Raw genomic sequence first — 22,303 nt, 5'->3', positions numbered from 1 at the left:
TTTCCTTAGCAGTAGGAAATGCTTTTGCAGAGCATAATTCATGCTGTTTGGAAGTGCTCTTTTTCCAAAAACAAGGCTGAGCTGCGTATCTGGTCATGTGGCAGACAGGCTGCAGGGACAGGCAAACTCAGCAAAGGGTGCAGTAGTGCCATTCTGCCAGCATTCGCAAGGGGAATCGCCTTCTAGCATGTACTTATTTGTGCCATTTCTGCTGGGCTTACAACACCTTTATGCAGCTGGAGCAGCATGAAGGATTCACAATGGAAGAAAGAATCCAGTGTTGTAAATCCAAACACTTAAGAGAAGAAAAACTCAACGTCTGTTTTTCGTGTTAGAGGGACTAATGAGCAACATGTTACATTATTCTCCTTTTACAAAAAGATTACTCTCTAGGAAGGTGAAGACAGAGTTTATTCAGGAAAATTAGTGGCAAATCAATTTCTTTGCTGTCTTCCCCGTCTGGAAACACCAGACTAAGGTGTTTCACCCACTGATAACAGTAGTGGTTTAACTCCTTTTTGCTTGGGAACGTTCAGCCACCATGTGTGGCTTCTGAGTTACAGTGCAAATGTTCCTTGTTACCCTAGCCAGAACTTTGAAAATGAAATACACAATGTATTAACTTCTGCTACTGAGCTGTCTGATTAAGGTGAAGTGAAGGGTTTAGGATTCTGTAAATGATTATGGGCAATACAGAAATTCTAGAGCTAGTTCAAAGACGTTTGGCTGTTTGAAAAATATATATATAATTTTTTTTTCTGTATACCAGCTCTGTAGCCTGGATTAAAAACCTTTCTGACATGACTGCTTGCCAGACTTCTTAAAATCCTTCTCTGGTCTGTTGTGTACTTCATGCATTGCCTTTTAAATCCCCCTACATGACTGTAGGTGGGTTTTAACCCCACCTACTTCAGGATTTGAACTCATGACTTTAGGGGAATTTAATATTGAATTTTGATGTTATGTAGAGCACTGGGTGGCTGTAGTTTCTTGAGTTAGATGCATGTTCATAATACACCTCTACCTTGATATCAGGGGCAGCTCTAGGTATTTTGCCGCCCCAAGCACGGCAGGCAGGCTTGCCTGCAGGAGGTCCCGGGTCCCGCAGATTCAGCGGCACGCCTGCAGGAGGTCCGCCAAAGCCGTGGGACTAGTGGACCCTCCGAAGGCATGCTGCCGAAGGCAACCTGCCTGCCGCTCTTGTGGCAACCGGCAGAGCGTCCCCCATGACTCGCCGCCCCAGGCATGCGCTTGGCGTGCTAGTGCCTGGAGCTGCCCCTACTTGATATAACGCTGTCCTTGGGAGCCAAAAAATCTTACTATGTTGTAGGTGAAACCATGTTATACTGAACTTGCTTTGATCCACCGGACAGCCCCGCCCCCCCCGGAGCACTGCTTTACCACGTTATATCCAAATTTATGTTATATCAGGTGGCTTTATATTGAGGTAGCGGTGTATCTTGATTTCTGTTGTTGAAGCTGGTTTCCTCTGAGTTTGGGTTGTGTGTGGTTTTCAAAATCCATTTTAAAAACATGAGCATTTTATTATTACACTTTCATGGCATCTCTACAAGTAACCAGGATGAATTAAAATCAGTTGTTAATTTAAATCAATCTTGTTTTGCATTTGTGCTATTTTGTTGATTTTCTAAAGAGGCTTAGTCTTTGTTTGATTAAAACATGTTGACATGTAAGCGAATATGGCCTTTACATTAAATTTGGTTCTTTGCTAACTAGGAGTGTACATTATATCTGTGCACATTTATTTAAAGCTACATAATAGTTTAACATACATTTATTCAGATTCTGATTTTGTTCATTTTGGGTTAGAAAATGAATGACGCATCACAACATTACTAAATCATTTTTTTTTTTTTTACTCATTCCTCATGCTACATTTGGATGGTAACTGAAATTCAATTCAAAATGCGCAATAACATTTTCAAATTTGTTTTTAGTAGCTAAAATAAAGCTACCTCAAATGTACTAGGTACATAAACTTATTTCTATCAACATGTTTTGTTTATTAAACAGAAATGTTAACGGTTAGTGAATTGAACTTATTGTTTATGGTCACTGAGTCCTTTAAAATTTTAGAATGAGTAGGTCTCATCCACTCACATCTCATTTTTCTTCGTAGAGTGGAAAAGAAAAACAAGCGTTCCTGCTTTTTCAGCTCCCAATCTGTTTCTCAATTTTGAGACCCAGTCATTGAACTGAACTAGTCAAACTAAAATGAAGAAAATATTGTCTCTGCACCTGCACAAAGGAGTATTGTTGTCAAAAGTTGATTTAGCAGTTTACAAAACTCTGGTTCCTAGCCAGTGACTTCCACGAGTTCATTGGTTTGACTTTCTTTTGAACTTTGGCAGCAGACTTGTAGTGCTTGAATATTGCTTTTAATTTAATTAATAGATGATAGTAAGTTTTAGGCTTTAATAGGTGGTTATTTCAAATTTAATATTAAATACATTCACTTGTAAAGAGATTTAAATCCAGTTTTTAAAAAAATCAGTGATTTTTATGCACCCTGCAGGTAACTCTTTGAAATGCTGTCGTCTTATTTCATGTAACTAAATCACTGTTTCTGGCCCATGTGATAGCATGAAATATATCACAGGAACAACAGCTTGTAAATGTGGAAAATCCAGTCAGATCCCTGGGCAGCTGTCATACTTCATGTAGGTTTGCCATATTGAAAAAATAATCTCTTCCTGTATGTAGGATACCAGGTCTACTATTTTATTCCATTCACCTAGTCAGACTGGATTAGCACATAGCCAGGCATCTATTACTGTGGAACATAGGTGTACACATTGGTGTCTTCAACCTTATACTATGAAACTATCTTTGTTTTCCCTTCCATTCTAGGTTCAGAGGCTGTAGCCATGAATAATAAAGGCTTTCGACGAGGGAGTTTCCAGAGCAGCACCAGTGATGAAGACATGGTGGAGATAGCAGGAAGTGCTCTGGATTTCTCCATCACAGATGATGATCCCCCGCTGGATAGAGAGATGTTGGGAGGTAATGCTCATGTTGCCATCTCCATTAAATTCATCATCACTAAAATATTTATGTAGATTTCAGCTTAATGTGTACTACTTCATGTGACTGTAGCAAGAGCCAGTTTCTCAATGGAGTGGCCAGATTGTGGTGTAAGGGCTGTATGCTTTGCTGTGTCACTCCTATTGTGACCTCAACACAATTCTCTACACTGCACTATTTTCACCGGGGTGGCTTTCTGTACAGGCTGCTGTAGTACCATATAGCAGCCAAGTGTGCACTCACCTGCTTCTATTGACTTCTGTAACTATAAGTAAACAGTGATTGAATTAGGACTTGGATGCAGCACAAAGTAGCCGTGTGTTTCTTTAAAAGAGAAGGTAAGAGAGACTACAGAAGGTAGATTAGTGACTATTTGTAGGAGAGAAGCCAGGGCTCCTCCCCATCACAGTAAACTATCTAATCCTGGCTGTACACGTTTAGTGAATTGTCATACAGGGAAAGTATTTTCTCTTCTCAATATATTTCTGTTTGTGTGATCTTTTAGTATATACAATAAATTAGCCTGCACTCTTTTCTGTGTCTTCAAGGACTTGTTTTTCCTCCCCACAGTCCTTTCTGGGCACTTCACATATCACCGGGGGCAAGCAAGCAATTAATCAGTGGCTTGAGGCAGCCTGGTGTATGAGTGAAAGCAAACATGATCCCTGGGACAGTTATGGCCCAGAAGCTCTATTACTCAAAATGTTCGGCACCCATCCAAAGATCTTGGCTGCCCTTCTTTATAATGCAGCTATTAGTTGAGGTGCTCTTCAATCTCAGCAAAGCCATCTGCTCTGGTTTACTGTTTTTTTTAGATGTTGAAAATTGGAAACTTCCCCTCTTCTTGTTCAACTGATAAGTACAACGTACCTTTCACCCAGGGTAAAGTGACTCATTGAAACAGTAGTCTGCATTGCTACAGTGCAGTCACTTCAGTAAAGCAAAGAGATAAAGGTGTTTCGAGGTTCATTAATTTATAGAATGCAGAATAAAGAACAAGGAGGAGAGGGACCCTGTCTATAGAGGACTTGTTAGAGAGAGCACTTAGAATATTCTCTTGGGACCTCATACCAAAAAGATGTGCACAAATTGGAGGGGATTTAGAGAAAAGCCACAAAAATGATAAAGTGGACAAAGAGACTTGAAAGATCTAATTCTATATATCTTGGCTGATCAAAAGCTAAAGGAAATAGGGTATAATGGTCTAAAGTATTTAAGGGGCAAAATGGCAGGGAGGGAGAGAAATTGTTCAGGATAGTTGAGTGGGATGTAAGTAAGAGTAAGGAGACTGAGCCAAGGAGAATTTAAGTTATTCAGAAAATATCTGAACAGGGAAATCTGTTAGCTTGTGCCATCCCTGTTGCTGATGTCCTTTAAAACTGGGCTGAAGAAAGGACTCGAATACAACTGTGGGGACCATACTGATACTAACTAGATAGTTGTCTAGATTAGTGACTTTCAAACTTTTCCAGCCACATCTTCCTTTTAGACCATCAATATTTTCCTTTATCCCCTCCCATGGGAACCCAAGAATTGCCATACTAGATTAGATCCAGGGACTGTCAAGCCAATACCTTATCTCCAACATTGGCCAGCATCAGATGTTTCAGAGGAAGGTTTAAAAATCCCACAGTAGGCAGATGTGGCATAATCTGCCCTATGAAGATTTCAATGTCATCCTTAATAGAGTTAAACTCCTGAGGCATGAGATGTTTCATTCATTCCAAAACTTGTATTATCTATAACTCTGGATACTCTGGTTTTCCATAAAAAGATGGACTGAATATTTAAATCTTGCTAAATTCTTTGTCTCTAACGTAGAGTGGCAATGAGTTCACAGTCCAGGGATTGTGTGAAAAAGTAGTCCATTTTGTTTTGAATTTTCCATCTTTAGTTTCATTGAATGCCCCCTTCATTTTTGTTGCAAGACTGGAAGAATAGAAAGTGTCTGATGCACTACCTCTGTGCCATCCATTATTTTATTTACTTTTATCATGGCTCCTCTTATCTCCTTACTAAGGTAAATAATGCCAGTTTCTTTCAAGCACTCTTCATATAAATGTGTCTCTCTAATCATTCTTGTCACTTCTCTGAATCTTTCCTAATTCTGCTATATCCTTGGAGTGATCAGAATAGAATTCCAGTAGAAAGTGTAGTTTTGATTTATATGATGGCATTATATTTTCCATATTTTCAATCTTGTTCTGGAATCCTCAATCCCCAGTTCCTTACCCCACAAATAAATACTTAGCTCTTATATAGCACTCTTTATCAGTAGATCTTAAAATGTTTTACAAAGGAGGTCAATATTGTTACTCATTTTATAGATGGGGAAACTGAGGCACAGAGGGCAAGTAACTTACCCACGGTCACTCAGTAGATGTGTGGCAGAGTAAAGGATAGAATCCGGGTCTCATGAAACCCAGTCCAGTGCTGTATTCACTATGGCACGCTGCTTACAATCACTAGACAAGATTTTTTGTTCTGCATATTGCTAACATACACAAAAATGTGCATTTGTGTACATTTTCATTCAAAAGATACATCAGTTTTTATTAAGTATAATAACTTTTTGTATTCTTGTTAATGATAAGATGCATGAATCTGAGAAGTTGCAAATCAGTTGTAAATGCACCATGAAGGTTGTCAGACACAAGTAGCTAGTTCTCAACATTCTGCGGTGGTGGTGCTTGGTTTTTAATGCAGCAGTTCTTAAAACACTGAAAACAGGAAGCAAACAGAAGTATTACTCTTTGAGCCTATGAATAAATGATGGAGATTCACATTTCACAAAGTTCCAAAACTGATTGATGTCTTCCCTTTCAAACTGTACCTCCTATGAGTCCTTGCAAGACAAGTGAGTCAATACAGCGTGCACATCTGGTGGCAGTGTGGCTCAACAAAGGGGTTTCAAATAATCTCCCTCCAGTTTGCCTCATCCTCAAGGAAGAATTCTTTTGGTTTTGATCTAAAGTTGGATCATGCAGGGCCTGTATTCAGATGAGTGGAGCAAATTCAGGCAAGCATTACTACGTTGTGTGAAAACATGAGTAGATCGTTAACTCCACAACCCTGTGTGGGGGAGGAAGGAGGGTGTCTGCAACCCTTCTGAAACATGTTTGCAGTGTCCCAACCCCTCACGGGTGCCACCTCCCCCACTTTGGGAATCGTTGATCTAGGGTCCCCAGCTAGGTCTGGTGTCCACAGTTCAGGAAGGAGATTGATAAATCGGAGAGGATTCAGAGAAGAGCCTCAAGAATGTTAGAAAACCTGCCTTATAGTGATAGACTCACAGTGCTCCATCTATTTAGCTTAACAAAGAGAAGGTTAAGGGGTGACTTGACCAGTCTATAAGTTTCTACATGGGGAACAAATATTTAATAGTGGGCTCTTCACTCTAACAGAAAGGTCTAACATGATCCAATGTCTGGAAGTTGAAGCTAAGCAAATTCAGACTGGAAATAAGGCACATTTTTAACAGTGAGAATAATTAACCATCAGAACAATTCATCAAGGGTCGTGGTGGATTTTTCTACCAGTGGCGATTTTTAAATCGAGATTGGATGTGTTTCTAAAAGATCTGCTCTAGGAATTATTTTGGGAAGGTTTTATGGTGTTTGTAATACAGGAATTCAGACTAGATAATCACAGTGGTCTCTTCTGATCTTAGAAACTATAAATCTGTGAACTAGGCCTCATGTCTTTTGTGCTATTCGTGAATCCATGACTATATGTCTATATTATGAGGACTATAATGGAATACTTATGTTGGCATAGCTCCATAGTGTAGACACAACCTACCAACAGTTTTTTTCTGTTGGTGTTGGAACACCCCCTCCCCAGATGAAGGCTGAGGGCTTCTGTCAACATAGCTGTGTCTACACGGGGGATTTTGTTGGAATAGCTGTGGGTCAGGGATGCGGGGGGGTTTTTCCACACCCTTTACTGATGTAGCTATGCCAATATAATTTTTTCTATGTAGATCAGGCCTAACTTGTAGTTCAGAACCATCTGTCTAATGTTACTGTCCTTCAAGGTGGATATGCACACTTATCATGCAGCATAGACTTCATCTCATCCTCTGGTGTAGAACTATAATATCTCACTATACAGTAACTGTCTTATTTTTGAGAATCAGACTATCAGACATGTCAGTTTTCAAATGCATCAAAAATGATATGGAATAAAAACTTAGGCTATCAAATTTGCTTTAAGGAGTATACTAGATGCGCTTTTGGTAACATACAGAATTTTAAAATATAAAATCTTTTGAGGTTGGCAATGGCTTTATAGGTACCTTTAACTGATTATTAACATTTTACAAACCAGCATGATTTGCCAATGGACTTGTAAACACTGCTTCTTTCCTATATCTTGGTGCTGTTCGATCTATGTCTATGCTTGGATTTCAGCAGATTTAAAAAATGAATAACACTTTTTTTTTTAACTACCTCTTGCAGAGCTAATTTAGTGTCTCTCAGTGGGCTAATTATATTCTGTCCAGCTGGGTCCAATTAGAAAAAGGAAGGTAGAGGGAATACAAATATTGTAATGCTTGAGATGCATTAGTATTCTGAGCAGCTTTTTTCCCCCTTGTTTTCCTGCACCCTGATGGAGATGGTCAGCTGTAACTCTGTTGTTTTTTCCACTTAAAGGAGTTGGCTTGTACACAAACCACGACTGGGCGGAAAACCACACAAGAGATCCATAGATGGTTAATGGAAACACTTTAAAGAGGGTGTCACTGAGACCTGTATTTGCTTAGAGCTTGGGATTAACTTTAAAATGTCCTTTAATGTTCCCAAAATGTTTTCCTTAGCAAGCCTTTTCTTTTCCTTCCCTGTGTCTCAGGTTGAGCAGTATCTGGTGTTTTCTCTATGTGCTGGTACTTTCCTCAACTCATTTTGCCCATTGTGCATCCCCCATATAGCAATGTACGGCAACACAGGGGGAAGTGGATAAATTTTGTGGTGTTCTTTGATCTCTTAATTAAAAAAAAAAAAAAAAAAAGGCCAGTCCATGGAGCAGCTGTCTGGGTACACAAACAGCAGTATGGCCAAACTTCTTGGAATTTTTCTTGGCTAATGTCCCTTCTAGAGCTGGGCAGGAAACCACATTAAAGTACATGATGGAACTTTTAATGCAAGGAAGAATAGTCCAGGTGGACACTTAGTGCATGGCAGGCTAATGTGAGGTGGATTTAAATCCCATCCTGTTGCAAACTAAAAGTTGTTTTTGTGTAGACAGGCCCAAAGGGTGTGGTGAGAAATCTTATGATATTTTGATAATGTACATAAAAATAAGCTTTACAGTAGATACAGAAAAGCTGTTTAGTAACAGGGCCATCTTCAGGCAGCAGCAGAAATACCTCACTTTGTTCTGCTTTTTGTTATACCTGTCAGATAATCTAGATCTTGATTTCCTCACTCTTCCCACTGAAAGAAACTCACTGTTGGGCACGTCTTCCCTATTAAATAAACGATCATTTTTTAATTCATGGAATCCAGTCTGCACTGACTGCATGTTTGATGGTAGACAAGTTCTTCAGCATGATAAAATCATAGTGTTGTTAACTTACCATTTTATTGAGAATCTTATAGTAGGAAGAACATGAGAGCTACCATATTGGACCAGATCACACATTCTTGCCCAGTATCCTATCTACAGCAGTGGCTGGTACCAGAGCTTCACGGGGAATGTACTGAATAGGGCAACTCTACAACGATCTACCCATGTCTTCCCTTCCCAGCTTATGATAGAGAGGTTTAGGGTCTCCTCGTGTGGGGTTGCATCCCTGACCATCTTGGCTAATAGCCATTGCTGGATCTATCCTCCATGAACTTCTGTAGTTCTTTTTTGAACCCAGTTATACTTTTGGTCTTCACAACATCCCCTGGCAATGGATTCCACAGGTTGGTTGTGCATAGTGTGAAAATTTTCTTCATCTTTTTTGTACTAAATCTGTTGCCTGTTGATTTTCATTTATAGAATCATAGAATATCAGGGTTGGAAGGGACCTCAGGAGGTCATCTAGTCCAATTCCGTGCTCAAAGCAGGACCAATCCCCAATTAAATCATTCCAGCCAGGGCTTTGTCAAGCCTGACCTTAAAAACCTCTAAGGAAGGAGATTCCACCACCTCCCTAGGTAACCCATTCCTGTGCTTCACCACCCTCCTAGTGAAAGTTTTTCCTAATATCCAACCTAAACCTCCCCCATTGCAACTTGAGACCATTACTCCTTGTTCTGTCATCTGCTACCACTGAGAACAGTCTAGATCCATCCTCTTTGGAACCCCCTTTCAGGTAGTTGGAAGCTCCTATCAAATCCCCCCCCATTCTTCTCTTCTGCAAACTAAATAAATAATCCCAGTTTCCTCAGCCTCTCCTCATAAATCATGTGCTCCAGACTCCTGATCATTTTTGTTGCCCTCCCAAGGACTCTTTCCACATCCTTCTTGTAGTGTGGGGCCCAAAACTGGACACAGTACTCTAGATGAGGCCTCACCAATGTCGAATAGAGGGGAATGATCACATCCCTCGATCTGTTGGCAATGCTCCTACTTATGCAGCCCAAAATGCTGTTAGCCTTCTTGGCAACAAGGGCACACAGTTGACTCTTATCCAGTTTCTCATCCACTGTAACTTCTAGGTCCTTTTCTGCATAATTGTTGCCTAGCCATTCAGGCCCTAGTCTGTAGCAATGGATGGGATTCTTCCATCCTAAGTGCAGGACTCTTCATTTGTCCTTGTTGAACCTCATCAGATTTATTTTGGCCCAATCCTCTAATTTGTTTAGGTCCCTCTGTATCCTGTCTACCACTCCTCCCAGTTTAGTATTATCTGCAAACTTGCTGAGGGTGCAATCCACGCCATCGTCCAGATCATTAATGAATATCTTGAACAAAGCCGGCCCCAGAACTCACCCTTGGGGCACTCTGCTTAATACTGACTGCCAACTAGACACGGAGCCATTGATCACTACCTGTTGAGCCCGATGATCTAGCCAGCTTTCTATCCACCTTATAGTCCATTCATCCAGTCCATACTTTTTTAACTTGCTGGCAAGAATACTGTGGGAGACTGTATCAGAAGCTTTGCTAAAATCAAGGAATAACACATCCACTGCATTCCCCTCATCCCCAGAGCCAGTTGTCTCATCATAGAAGGCAGTTAGGTTAATCAGGCATGACTTGCCCTTGGTGAATGCACACTTACTGTTTCTGCTCACTTTCCTCTCCTCTTAAGTGCTTCAAAATTGATTCCTTGAGGACCTGCTCCATGACTTTTCCAGGGACTGAGGTTAGGTTGACTGGCCTGTAGTTCTGCAGATCCTCCTCCTTCCCTTTTTTTTTTTTTTTTTGAAAAGATGGGCACTACATTTAGCCTTTTTCCAGTCATCCGGGACCTCCCCCGATAACCATGTGTTTTCAAAGATAATGGCCAATGGCAGTGCAATCACATCCAGCAACTCCTTTAGCACCTTCAGATGCAGCGCATCCGACCCCATGGACTTATGCTTGTTCAGCTTTTCTAAATAGTCCTGAACCACCGCTTTCTCCACAGAGGGCTAGTATCCTTCTCCCCATACTGTGCTGCCCATTGCAGTAGTCTGGGAGCTGATCTTGTTCATGACAACAGAGGCAAAAAAGGCATTGAGTGCATTAGCTTTTCCCACATCCTCTGTCATTTGGTTGCCTCCTCTATTCAGTAAGGGGTCCACATTTTCCCTGACCACCTTCTTGTTGCTAACATACCTGTAGAAACCCTTCTTCTTACCGTTAACATCCCTTGCTAGCTGCATCTCCAAGTGTGATTTGGCCTTCCTGATTTCACTTCTGCATCCTTGAGCAATATTTTTGATAAGCTTATTGTTTTTCACTATGAATATTTCTCAGTGCTGTGGTATTAAGCAAGGTGCTGGATTGAATCATACAAGCTGGTGGGTGCACTGTTCCCTTAGAGACAGCAGGCCTGGTATTTCTGGGAGTGTTCAGTGGATAAGGGGCTGGATGCTATAGCGGGAGGCTTGAAAGAGACTGGGGTGCACCTACTGTTAACCAGAAGGGCAAAGTAAGGACTGGCACAGCACAGAGGTGGCTGACAGGTGTCAAAGAGCTGACACCCAGGTAAGTGCAAAGTCTTCTTCACAATGGAGGCTGGGGTAACAGGATGACTCGCAGTCCAGGGTATCCCAAGAACCATCACAGGCCTCCACTCGTGGATTTGGTTATCTTGTCACATTGCTGTATGCAAAGCATGCTTTTTAGTTTGGGGTCAATGAGAACAGAGTGCCCCACAGAGCCTGGAACCAGCATGGTATCACACAAGACCAAAGTTCACATTCACCATGGTGTAATGTTTCAGAGCCATAGAGCAAGCTGAAATGTCACAGGTTATCACCAGCATCTCGGAGCTAGAGAAATGTTATCACTTTCTGTGGATTTCTTATGGCAAGATAAGATCACCCATGAAGCTCTACAAAGAGGTTGCAAAAAGGATTGAAGCAGTGCTTATAGTCGTGCAGCTTTACTGGACTGAGTACTGTCCCTGTGTGAAATATGTCAGGCACCCAAGGAATGTTGCTTTAACTCTCTTAATGGGCAAAACATCAACTGGTAGACAGGAAAAGAGAGGTCCTGAAAAGCATGTCATTGTTAAATAGATATTAACCTATGGGAAAACTCCAGTGGCAAACAAATCCCATTCGCGAAGCCAGTGGTTCTCAAACTTTTTTTTTTCCCCACGGACCACTTGAAAATTGCTGAGGATCTTGGCGGACCACATAATGATCTTTCCAAATGTTTGTACCATTAGCTAGATATGGTAAAGTGCTTTGGATGAAAGCGCTATATAAAAAAAAGTAATAAACTTTTTTTGTTCTACAAATAAGCACACAACTCGTTTTCGTATCAGTAGTTTTACCTTTCTAATGCGATAGATGTGCCCTCTCTCTCCTTCCACGGCAGCCCACGAGCTGTGGCTGGGAAAGAGAGGGGTCTCTCCCTCACCACAGCAGCCCCCAAGCTGGGGCAGGGAAGGAGAGGGGTCTCTTCCCCCATCGCAGCAGCCCCTGAGCTGGGGAAAGTCACCTCTTTCTCTGGCCGCCGCAGCCCTGCACATTCCAAATTCCCCCCACCCCCTCTTCTCATCCCACTGCAGCCTCCCACCTACCCCCTATTCCACCCCCAAGGCCACCACCTCACCTTACTTGTGCGTCTCCTCCTGGATCCAGGCACCTAATTAGTGGAGTCACGCCTGTGCGGCTCAACTAATTAGGTGAGTGGCCCTTCATTTGGTTGTGTGCGGTCACTCAGGCGCACACCTTAGCAGGAACTATCTGCGGACCACCTGAATGATGCTCGCAGACCGCAGTTTGAGAACCTCTGTGCTAAGCCAAAGTTAGCCATGGCACAGAAAGCTTAAAAGCAAGATATGTTGGTCAAGAAGAGGACACTTTGTAAGCCAGCATAGCAGGAATGAGATGCAGCTACCCTGCTCTGTCCAACATGTGGAAAGGGCTGTAAATCAGATAATGGACTCCTTAGCAGTCAGTACTTCAGTATAAGCTTTTGTTAAAATGGCCACCTCTGACCCAAAGGATAATGGATGATGACATTAGTTGGAAGAGGTGTGTGGATTCCTAGGACTGGAATAACAGGGATGTTGGGAATTGGAATGGAAGGGCACAGAAGTATAGGAAGTTTGCCCTAAGTACACAGCATGTACTTGGCACTAACTGCCACAATTTAATCACTTGCTTTCATAAGCACTAGCTTGCTCTCAGTTTAAAACCAGTGAGCAGTCTCTTCAGATGTTTAGGAGATGGGGTTGAAAATGAAATGTGCAGGCAGTGTTTTTGTAATGGAAGATCTAATGTCTATAGGAAAGGAGTGAAACCTTTCATTCATTCAAACCTCTTATGTTCCCCCCTTTCTCTCCCCCCAAACAAAGTTTTGTGTCTACTGTAGCTTTAGTTGCAGCTTCCATCTGGAGGCTGTTTCCAGTGACTGGAAGTTAAATTCTCTAGATGCCAGCTTCCTTTTGTCATTCCTAGCTTGCCTGCTGTGAAGTAAGGGATACTGCATCTTTAACCTTCTTCTGTTCAGCTAAAATCCTCCCTCTTTCAAAGGAGGGCCAAGAGTCCGCTCATGTGACTGTCAGCTGGTGACGACATGCTCAGTGCAGAGAACCCGGCAGTGCGGGAAAGGGAGGAGAATGCAGCAAGTGCCACTGTAAAGGAAGTTACCCTACAGTCCCTTTCACCAATCTCCTGGAGCCAAATGGCCATGAGACAGGCTTCAAACAATGCTTCTGTGGAGAGGAAAAAATCCAAATGAGGGTAAGGAGGCTGCTGAAGGGAGCATATGTCTTGGCTAATTGTATCAACACACCGCAGCAGCTGTTAGGGAGCAATGGTTAAACTGCTGGTCATCGTGCTAATGCTGCGGGTTTGATTTCTCCGCTCCTGGGAAAGGATGGTGGCTGCAAAGGGCTAAGAATGAATTTTGGATTTCTGTCCTCTGATTGTGTCATGCAAATTGCTGTAAACAAGTGATTCCTTTCCTTTATGCAAAGCAGTTCTGTTACCAGATTCCCTCTAACAGAGGAAGGCTGGGGCATCCTGGAGAGAACTGTCTCTCCCAAGTGCAGTAACCTTTTTATTGCCACATTAGTTGTGCAATGGACACTGAATGATGCACTGGGTAGGTGCATATGCTGCTTTATTTTAAATTAGATTTGTCAGTATTGTTCAGTTTGTCTGAAGGATTTTTAATCAAGGAAAATCTAAATGGAGCATTGACATTTTTTTGGCAGGTGGGGGGAGAGGGTAAACATGCTAAAATGTCTGTTAAAATGCCTAACTTCCGGCTATAGGGAGTCTTCCTGTTCTCATGTCAGCTGGTGTATTTGGCTGCAGGCTCAAATACTAATTGATGATCTAACTGTGCAAATTAGAGAAGGGGAAAATCTGTTTGGTCATCTTGTCCATGACAGGGCAGGACTGTGCTCCTCCAGTCTTATGGCCCCTCCTTCCATTTTGGATCTGTCCATAATTAGCCTAGTGTTTTGATCTGTCATGAACAGGGACAGGAAATGCAGCCCTGGTAAATATTTATTACTACCAGCCATCTTATAGTTCAGTATTGCTCTTGGAAATGTAGGGATGTTTCTTTTTATATTGTGTTTAAAGATGAAAACGTCCATTCTCATGTTCTTGCTGTGCTTTGTCAGGACTCTTGGATCCCATTTTCCAATGCAAAAATGAATAATTATCTTAAAGATGTTTGAGTGATGCTCTGATGAATGAAGTTTTCTATCCATTAAACAGGTGCTACCTGGAGAACAGTACTGTGCTCACACATCTCTGACCCGGACAGGCTAGTTCTAGGGGTCCAAATGGAATGGACTATGAAGAGTGAATTTCCTACTTGACCTTTTAACTGGGATTTCCAACACCCACCGTGGTAATAGTGATGGTGCCTGTTCTATGGGCAGGTATCTGCTTGTCTACACAGCAAGTTACTGTGTTGCAAGCTGAGGTGTGAATTGCCAGCACACTAGCTTGCTGCATAACATCATCCTTTGTGCATGTTGCTACAGCGCATGTGGCTTGGTATACTAGGCTGTGTTCTGGGACTTTCACTGCAGAGTAGCAGCATCCACGTGAAATGTTACTGTGCAGTGAGCTGATGAGCTGTAGGTTCCCACCTCGGCTTGCTGCACAGTAACTTGCCCTGTAGGCGAGACCTTTATAACTTATCCATGATGTATAGGTATCACAGGAGTCTCCAAAGAGTGGATGACTTAATCATAACTGAAGTTTGTTACCTAAGGTCTCCTGCAATGCATTCAGGTTGCATAGCATGCTTTGCTGTGCATATTCTTTGTGCTTTTGTACTTTGGCTGCTTTGCGGTGATCCTCAGCTGGGAGAAGATTCCGTGGCAGTTAGGAGCTGGGGGATATCCCAGGAGAGCGAATCTGATGATTGTGTCTTGGAGGGATGTAGACTGAATAATAATAATAGCATTTTATTGATCCTTTTCAGTCAACCTTCAGCAGTGGGAAGGGCTTTATGCGAAGTCAAAATACTGTGGTTTAATAGATGAGCTTTCCCAAGGACCATTGCACTGTTTTGGAAATTGTGGGTCACTTTCATTGATCAAGAATTCATCCTTTACTTGCAGTCTTAAGTTTTAATCAGCAGAGTTTCCATGAGATTTTAATTTGTGCCTTTCTGGTATCCCCCAAGGATAGCATAGTTAGTTCTCTGTTCACTATTGCTGAACATAGTGACCCCATAAAACTCATACGAAAGTGTGTACATCAGGGCACTTCCTGGCACATATCTAAATCTGTCTCATTGCTTTGCTCTTAAAACCATGATCTGAAGCTGTTTCATTCTTTGAGTCAATAATAACAGAGCAAAATAATGCTTGTTCCATTCCTTGGGGACATAGCAGGAACAATTTTCTCATGCTCCACAAATGGTGTCTGGTCACATAGGGTATGTCTACACAGAGATAAAAAGCCCATGGCATCGAGTCTCAGAGCCCAGGTCAGTTGACTCCGGCTGCAGAGCTAAGAATACCAGTGTAGACATTTGGGCTTGGGCTAGAGCCAGGGCTCTGAGACCCTTTCCCCCTCGTCTCAAAGCCCAGGCTCCAGCCCAAGTCTGAACATCTACACTACAATTTTATAACTCCGGGAGCCTGAGCCAGCTGATTCGAGCCAGCTGCAGCTGGGCTGTAGGTCTTTTATGTACCCTTAGTTCAGGTTGTACTCTAGTCTGGTTGTTAAATAGTATTAAAAGCTGCTAATACATTTTCCTAACATTACTTTTCCAGCTAAGCAATTGCTGTAGTTACTAGAGGGGTATTACGCAGTTGTTTGCGGGGAGACTGTTTCCTTGAGACAGTCTTTCTGTTTAATAGCACATGCTATTAAAATTTGGGACACCTTGAACTAGAATGTTTAAGAGCATGCACTAGTCTTATTCCTTGTTGTTTTGAAGCTAGTACTGTGACTGGAAGTATAGTCATTTGCATCAGTCACCGAAGTTGCCTTATTTTACCATTTTGCTTCCCCCATCTTTGTGTTAGTGCCCAGAGAGAGGCGAGGGCGTACTCCTCTTTGGTGTATATTGTAGCTGGTATTTCTTTTTTTGTGGTAGAAGTATACTTGGGTCATAATGACTGCAGGTAGCTGCATACTGATTGAATGTTATCTGAAGGTTATGGCCTGTACCAGTTGTGTATGAGCTCCAAATGTTAGCAGTTTTTGTCCTTTATTTTCCAGGAGAGGGTAGTGCTTGGGATTTTTGTGGGGGTTATTTAAACAGCAACGGCTATCAAGGCTGAAACCAGCTTACCCACTCTTTATTTTTAAGCTGCTATCCTCAAGTGTAAAGACAGTGTCACAGATGACAGACAAAGTTAAATCTTTCTTTAATGCTTCCAATGGAAACTAGGTGTGCTCAGCACCCCTGCAAATTGGGCACAGCGGTTTCACATCAGGCTTACAAAATCTGTGAATGTTTCCAGAAAATTTGACTGTAACCTGGTCAGTTTGGTACCAAATGAAATGAAGCAAGATAAACAGGCCATTCTGTAGTGCTGGACAGGCATGCTACAAGACTCACCTGGTAGTCTTTACTGGGGAGGAAGATATTGATTGTGGGACTTTCTTGGGAACCTGTGAGAAGTGAGTTTGGGAAGATACTGTAGGTTTGTCTGGTTTGGGGATCATGCGTTTTCTTAAAGTATTCTGTATAAACTGCAGTGCAGTCTGATAAGCATTCAAATGTGTTTACTGTACTTATTTCAACATTGTAATTCTCTCCCTTTTTTCCTCTCCTTCCCCCTTCTGTAAGTGTGTGGTGGTTTTTTTTTAAATTTCATTTAGGATTGTCCATGAAAAATAGCTGAACTGACTTCTGAAACCATGACTTGGTCTATTGGTACACACAAATTGATGGAAGATTGAGTGAATTCTCTCCTACCGCTACTCTTGCTGAACAAAATTAACCAAGGAAAGAAAGGACATAAAAAGAAAAAATTCTTTAGTTGCCTATACTCTAATGCTCACAGTAACAGACGAGGAATTGAAATTGCTCATTTATGAGCATAAATTCTATCTAGTTGGTATTACTGAAACCTGGTGGGATGATTCATATGATTGGAATATTAAAATCAATGGTTATATAACCCATTTAGGAAGAATCTAGTGATGGTGGGAAATGGGAAGGGTAGTGGCACTCTGTCAGAAATGGCATTACTTGTTTCCGAGTCACTGATAATTTTGAAGAAAATTATCCTGAATGCTTATGGATCAATGTCATAACAGAACAAGTACAATGTTTGCTACAGACCCAACTAGGGAATAGGATGACCATCCCCTTATACACCGATCTGTAATATGTAAGGAAAAACACCCCTATGATCATGGGGGACTTCAATTTGAGTAACATGCTGGAGGCCTCATGCCATCAATGCTAAAACATTCTTGGAGTTTCTAAACATTCTAGATGATGATTTCTTAACTTAAAAAGTGTTGGCAGCCAACATAGGAATTCTATATTCTGAAGTCCGGAACTGATCACAGAACTAAAAGTAATCATAGCTTAGGTACAAGTGATCATGACTTGGTCATTTAAAATGTCCAGGAAGAATAAAGTCCAGAACAGTAATATATAAGTATGCGCACACACACACTTGGTGCTTTAATAGGGCCAATTTCACAAATCTGAAAACAATTCTGAGCCAAATTAGCTGGGAGGAAGAATTTAATAAGAAAAATGTGAATGATAATTGGGAATAATTTAACACCTTACTAGGTGCCCCAAAAGCCCCACTCCCACAACTGAGGAAGAAAACAGTGCTGGTTAAAAAACCAACTTGCTTTAGGGAAAAAGTCGCTGTAAACAATAAAAATAAAATAACAAATGGAAGAAAGGGGAAGATCATAGTAATGAATATTAATCAGAAGTTAAGAATTGTAGAAAATTGATAAGGGAAATGTAGACACATAAGATGAAATTGATGACCAGCTGAGTTAAGTACAATAAGGAGTTATGTAAATATTTTAGAAACAAAAAGAATCCTGACAGTGGCACAGGTCCATTACTAGATAGAAATGGTAGAATTAGCAATAATATAGAAAAGGCAGAAGTGTTGAATAAATATTTCTGTTCTGAATTTGGGGGAAAAACAGATGATTTAGTCTTATGATAGTGATGATTTTTCCATTCCACTAGTATCTCTAGAAGATGTTAAACAGAAGCTACTAAAGTTAGATATTTTAAAATCAGCAGGTCCAGATAACTTGCATCCAAGAGTTTTGAAAGAGCTGACTGAGAGACTTGTTGGAGCATTAATGCTGATTTTCAGTACGTCTTGGAGCACTGGGGAAATTCCAGAAGATTGGGTGATAGCTAATGTGCCAGTTTTTTAAAAAGGTTAAACGGGAAGACTTGGGTAATTTATAGGCCAGTCAGCCTAATATTGATGCTGGGCAAGATAATGGAGCGGCTAAAACAGGACTCAATATTTAAAAAATTAAAGGAGGGTAATGTAATTCATAGAAATCAACCTGAGTTCATGGAAAATGCATCCTATCAAACTAATTTACCTATTTTTGACAAAGATTACAAGTTTGGTTGATAAAGGTAATAGTGTTGGTGTAATATGCTCTAAACTTCTGTAAGGGGTTTGACTTGGTACCACATGACATTTTGATAAACTCGAATGATATAAAATTCATATAGCACACATTAAATTGATTAAAAACTGGCTGGTCTTAAAATGTAACTAAATGGTGAATCTTCAAGTGGGTATTTCCCCTTTGGGGTCCATCAGGGATCGGTTCTTGGCTATACACTATTCAACACTTTTTTATCACTGACTTGGTTTTGTTTTCTTTCATCACTGATCATTTGCGGATGACACAAACATTGTGGGAGTGGTAAATAATGAAGAGGACAGGTCACTGATTCAGCACGATATAGTTCACTTAGTAAACTGGGTGCAAGCTAACAATATGCATGTTATAACTGCTAAATTTAAATGTGTACATCTAGGAACAAAGAAAGTAGGCCATACTTATAGGATGGAGAACTCTGTCGTGGGAAGCAGTGGTGGATAATCTATAGAATACGAACTCCTAATGTGATGCTGCATCCAAAAGAGCTAATGCGATCCTGGGATGTATAAGCAGGGGAATCTCGAGTAGGAGCAGAGAGGTTACTTTACCTCTGGATTTGGCACTGGTGCAACTGCTGCTGGAATCCTGTCTGGTTCTGATACCCACAGTTCAAGAAGGATGTTGCTAAATTAAAGAGAGATCAGAGAAGAGCCACAAGAAATTATTAAAGGATTAGAAAACATGCCTTAGAATGATAGTCAAAGATCTATTTAGCATAACAAATAGATGGTTAAGGGGTGACTTTATTACAGTCTGAGTACCGACATGTGGAGTAAGTATTTAATAGTGAGCTCTTCAATCTAGCAGAGCAAGGTAAAACACGATACAATGGCTGGAAGTTGAAGCTAGACAAACTCAGACTGGAAATGAGGTGTACGTTTTAAATGAGGAGTGTACTTAACCATTGAAATAATTTACCAAGGGCTGTGGTGGGAGTTTCACTACCAGCTTTTAAATCCAGATTGGATGTGCTTCTAAAAGATCCACTCTAGAAATTATTTTGGGGCAGTTCTCTGTTCTGTGTTATACAGGAGGTCAGACTAGATCAGAGATGGGCAAACCACAGCCTGCAGATGGTCCTGTCTGGCCCCTGAGCTCCTGGCCTGGGAGGCTAGCCCCGGGCCCCTCCCCCACTATTTCTGCTCCCCTGCAGCCATGGGGTTGGCTATGGGGCAGGGAATCCCAGGGGGGCTGTCAGGGGACAGGGAGCAGGAGACGGTTGGATGGGGGGAGGTTCTGGGGAGGACAGTCAGGGGATGGGGAACAGGGGGCGATTGGATGGGGCGGAGGTTCTGAGGGGGGCGGGGACAGGGGGAATTAGATAGCAGGTGGGGTCCTAGGGGGCACTTAGGGGCAGGGGTCCTGGGACAGGGCAGTCAGGGGACAAGGAGGGGGGTTTTGAGGGGGCCAGTAGGTGGGAGGGGTTGGATAGTGGGCGGGGGCCAGGCTGTATGAGGAGGCACAGCCTTCCCTACCTGGCCCTCCATACAGTTTCGCATCCCGATGTTGTCCTCGGGCCAAAAAGTTTGCCCAACCCTGGACTAGATGATCAAAATGGTCCTTTTGGTTTCAGAATCTATGAATTCTTTGTATAATAGAGCAGTACACCCTTTCTGGATAGCTCTTTAAGGGAGCTGTATCACAGTAGTGTACTTTTGCTGGGTGAGCATATAATAGATTTACTAGCTGCTGAATCTGTGTTCTGAGGACTGCATGGACTGGCACTTGCTTTGTTAAATGCTTCAGAGTTTGGGGGAATCCTGGGTGTTGATGGGCTGCTAAAGAGCAATTTATATTACATATTTTTAAGGGATCTCCAGATTCTGTGTTCCAGTGACTGTTTGGGAGACTCATTTGTGAAACTTCCTGCTGCTTTGTAATACATTTACATGTGCTCTGACTCTCCAAATTTAGACTGTGGTGTGTGTGTCACCAGTCTACCCCCTACATCCCCCCATACCTGTGCCAAAACACAAAGGGGCAGAGTTGCAGGGAAATGTAAAGCTGGGGTGCCACCATCACTGGCATCCAGTACAGCTTTCTTTTAATGACCCTGCCTTGTCCATTCTATCCAGAGTCAGCGTATTGGATATTCCATTGCATGAGATGCCTCCTTTTAGCAAAGGTATTGAAATGTTCTGCCATACAACCTGTCTGAGAATCTTTGGGTGCTTCTATAAGTTACAAATCTTGCTGGATGTTCTTGTAAGGACTGTAAAAGAGAATCAAGGGGTCCTAACACCTTAAGGGTACTCTTACAGCCAACAGAATGCTCCAGAATGTGTGTTTCATAAATTAATTTCTGTAAGTCATAGTTCTAAGGTAGAGTTTCTTTGGAAACATTTTCTCTCCTACAATAAGTGATCTTCAGAGGGCGGAGGAAAATGCTCTATACTCATTTATGAGCTTAATCTAGCAATCAATAAAACTAGATCAGCATATATGAAGTCATCTTACAGAGCCTCCTGACAACCACCATTCAGCGGCATTCATTAGCTGGTAACAGTTCTTCAAGCAACCCTTTCAAGAACGCATTTTATTGTGCTTTTTGCCTTCAGCTTGCGATTAGATTTTTCATTTCATTAATGATTAAAAGCTAGTACTTGAAGCCTCAGTAAGAATTGGGAAGCCTTGAATTACTTGGTCTGTAGAGAGAACTTATGTTAGGGAATGCCTGTAAATGAAAGCTTCCTTAAAGGAGGCAAAACTGACAGCAAAACCATTATTCATGGGTAAAATCTCCATTAACTAACTTAATTCTCATTGTAACCTGGGGAGTCTTTGCTGCTTGAACATCTGCAGGCTTTAGAAGAAAAAAATACATGGAGTAAGTATTAAAGGAATCCACTGGTATTGACCAGAATCAAAGATTTGTGCCTGCATACATAAAGGAATGAAAGCTTGGTCTGATTTACACAGGAAGAATTTGTTCCACATATATTAATTTGTCAAAAAAGCCCCTTGATTTCCTTGGATAGGGTTTAAGACCTTTGTTTTACTTCCCCCCGCCCTTTGTTCTAGCCCCTTCATTTCTTCAAATCATGTGAAAAAGCACTTTTTAAGAAGCACGTTTCAAACGGGCAGAGAACAAATGTTAGGTTGATGTGTTTTAAGGCTTTTTTTCATATTAAAGGTGATTTACATTTTCCCTAAAACGGAATATTAATACAGCAATGGATTAATGAATATTTTGCAGGTGGAGGAGAGTTACATTTTTATCACATAAGAAAAAATGCATTTCAGACTCATCACAAAGGGGCACATTTTTCTTCTCTCTCTTGGCTTCATGTTCAGTGGCTTTATTCTTGGGGGAGAACATGGGTAGGCCACTGGACCGAGTGTAAGGAGATCGGGGTTGTGTTCTCATCTTTGTCACCTTGGGCAAATAATTTTACTTACCCTTTGTGCCTGTTTTCCTTCCCACCCTTTGTCTTGTCTTGTCTATTTAGGTTGTCAGCTCCTGGGGGCATGAACTCTTAGTATGTGTATATACAGTGGCTATTACAACAAGGTCCCAGTCTCAGTTGAGACCTCTTTGCTGTGCTCTAATACAATTC

The 22,303-nt window shown here is 41.6% G+C and overlaps 1 protein-coding gene across 4 annotated transcripts in view; it reads left to right on the top strand.

The window, feature by feature from the left end:
• Positions 1 to 22,303, top strand: part of LOC127056468 (H(+)/Cl(-) exchange transporter 5) — an 87,852-nt gene that overhangs the window by 43,251 nt on the left and 22,298 nt on the right. For 3 of the 4 annotated variants that reach the window (XM_050964322.1, XM_050964321.1, XM_050964320.1), the window contains one exon: positions 2,872 to 3,024. In XM_050964322.1, the coding sequence (XP_050820279.1) occupies positions 2,889 to 3,024 (136 nt within the window). In that variant the 5' untranslated portion in view covers positions 2,872 to 2,888. Of the gene's footprint in view, positions 1 to 2,871; positions 3,025 to 13,259; positions 13,386 to 22,303 lie in introns of those variants that run through there. The other variant, XM_050964323.1, reaches the window with a different exon arrangement.

The sequence above is a fragment of the Gopherus flavomarginatus genome, chromosome 8, assembly GCF_025201925.1.
Source record: "Gopherus flavomarginatus isolate rGopFla2 chromosome 8, rGopFla2.mat.asm, whole genome shotgun sequence".
Taxonomy (NCBI): Eukaryota; Metazoa; Chordata; order Testudines; family Testudinidae; genus Gopherus; species Gopherus flavomarginatus.
Note: the sequence above shows the minus strand (reverse complement) of the source record. Positions and strands in the feature narration are given on the sequence as shown.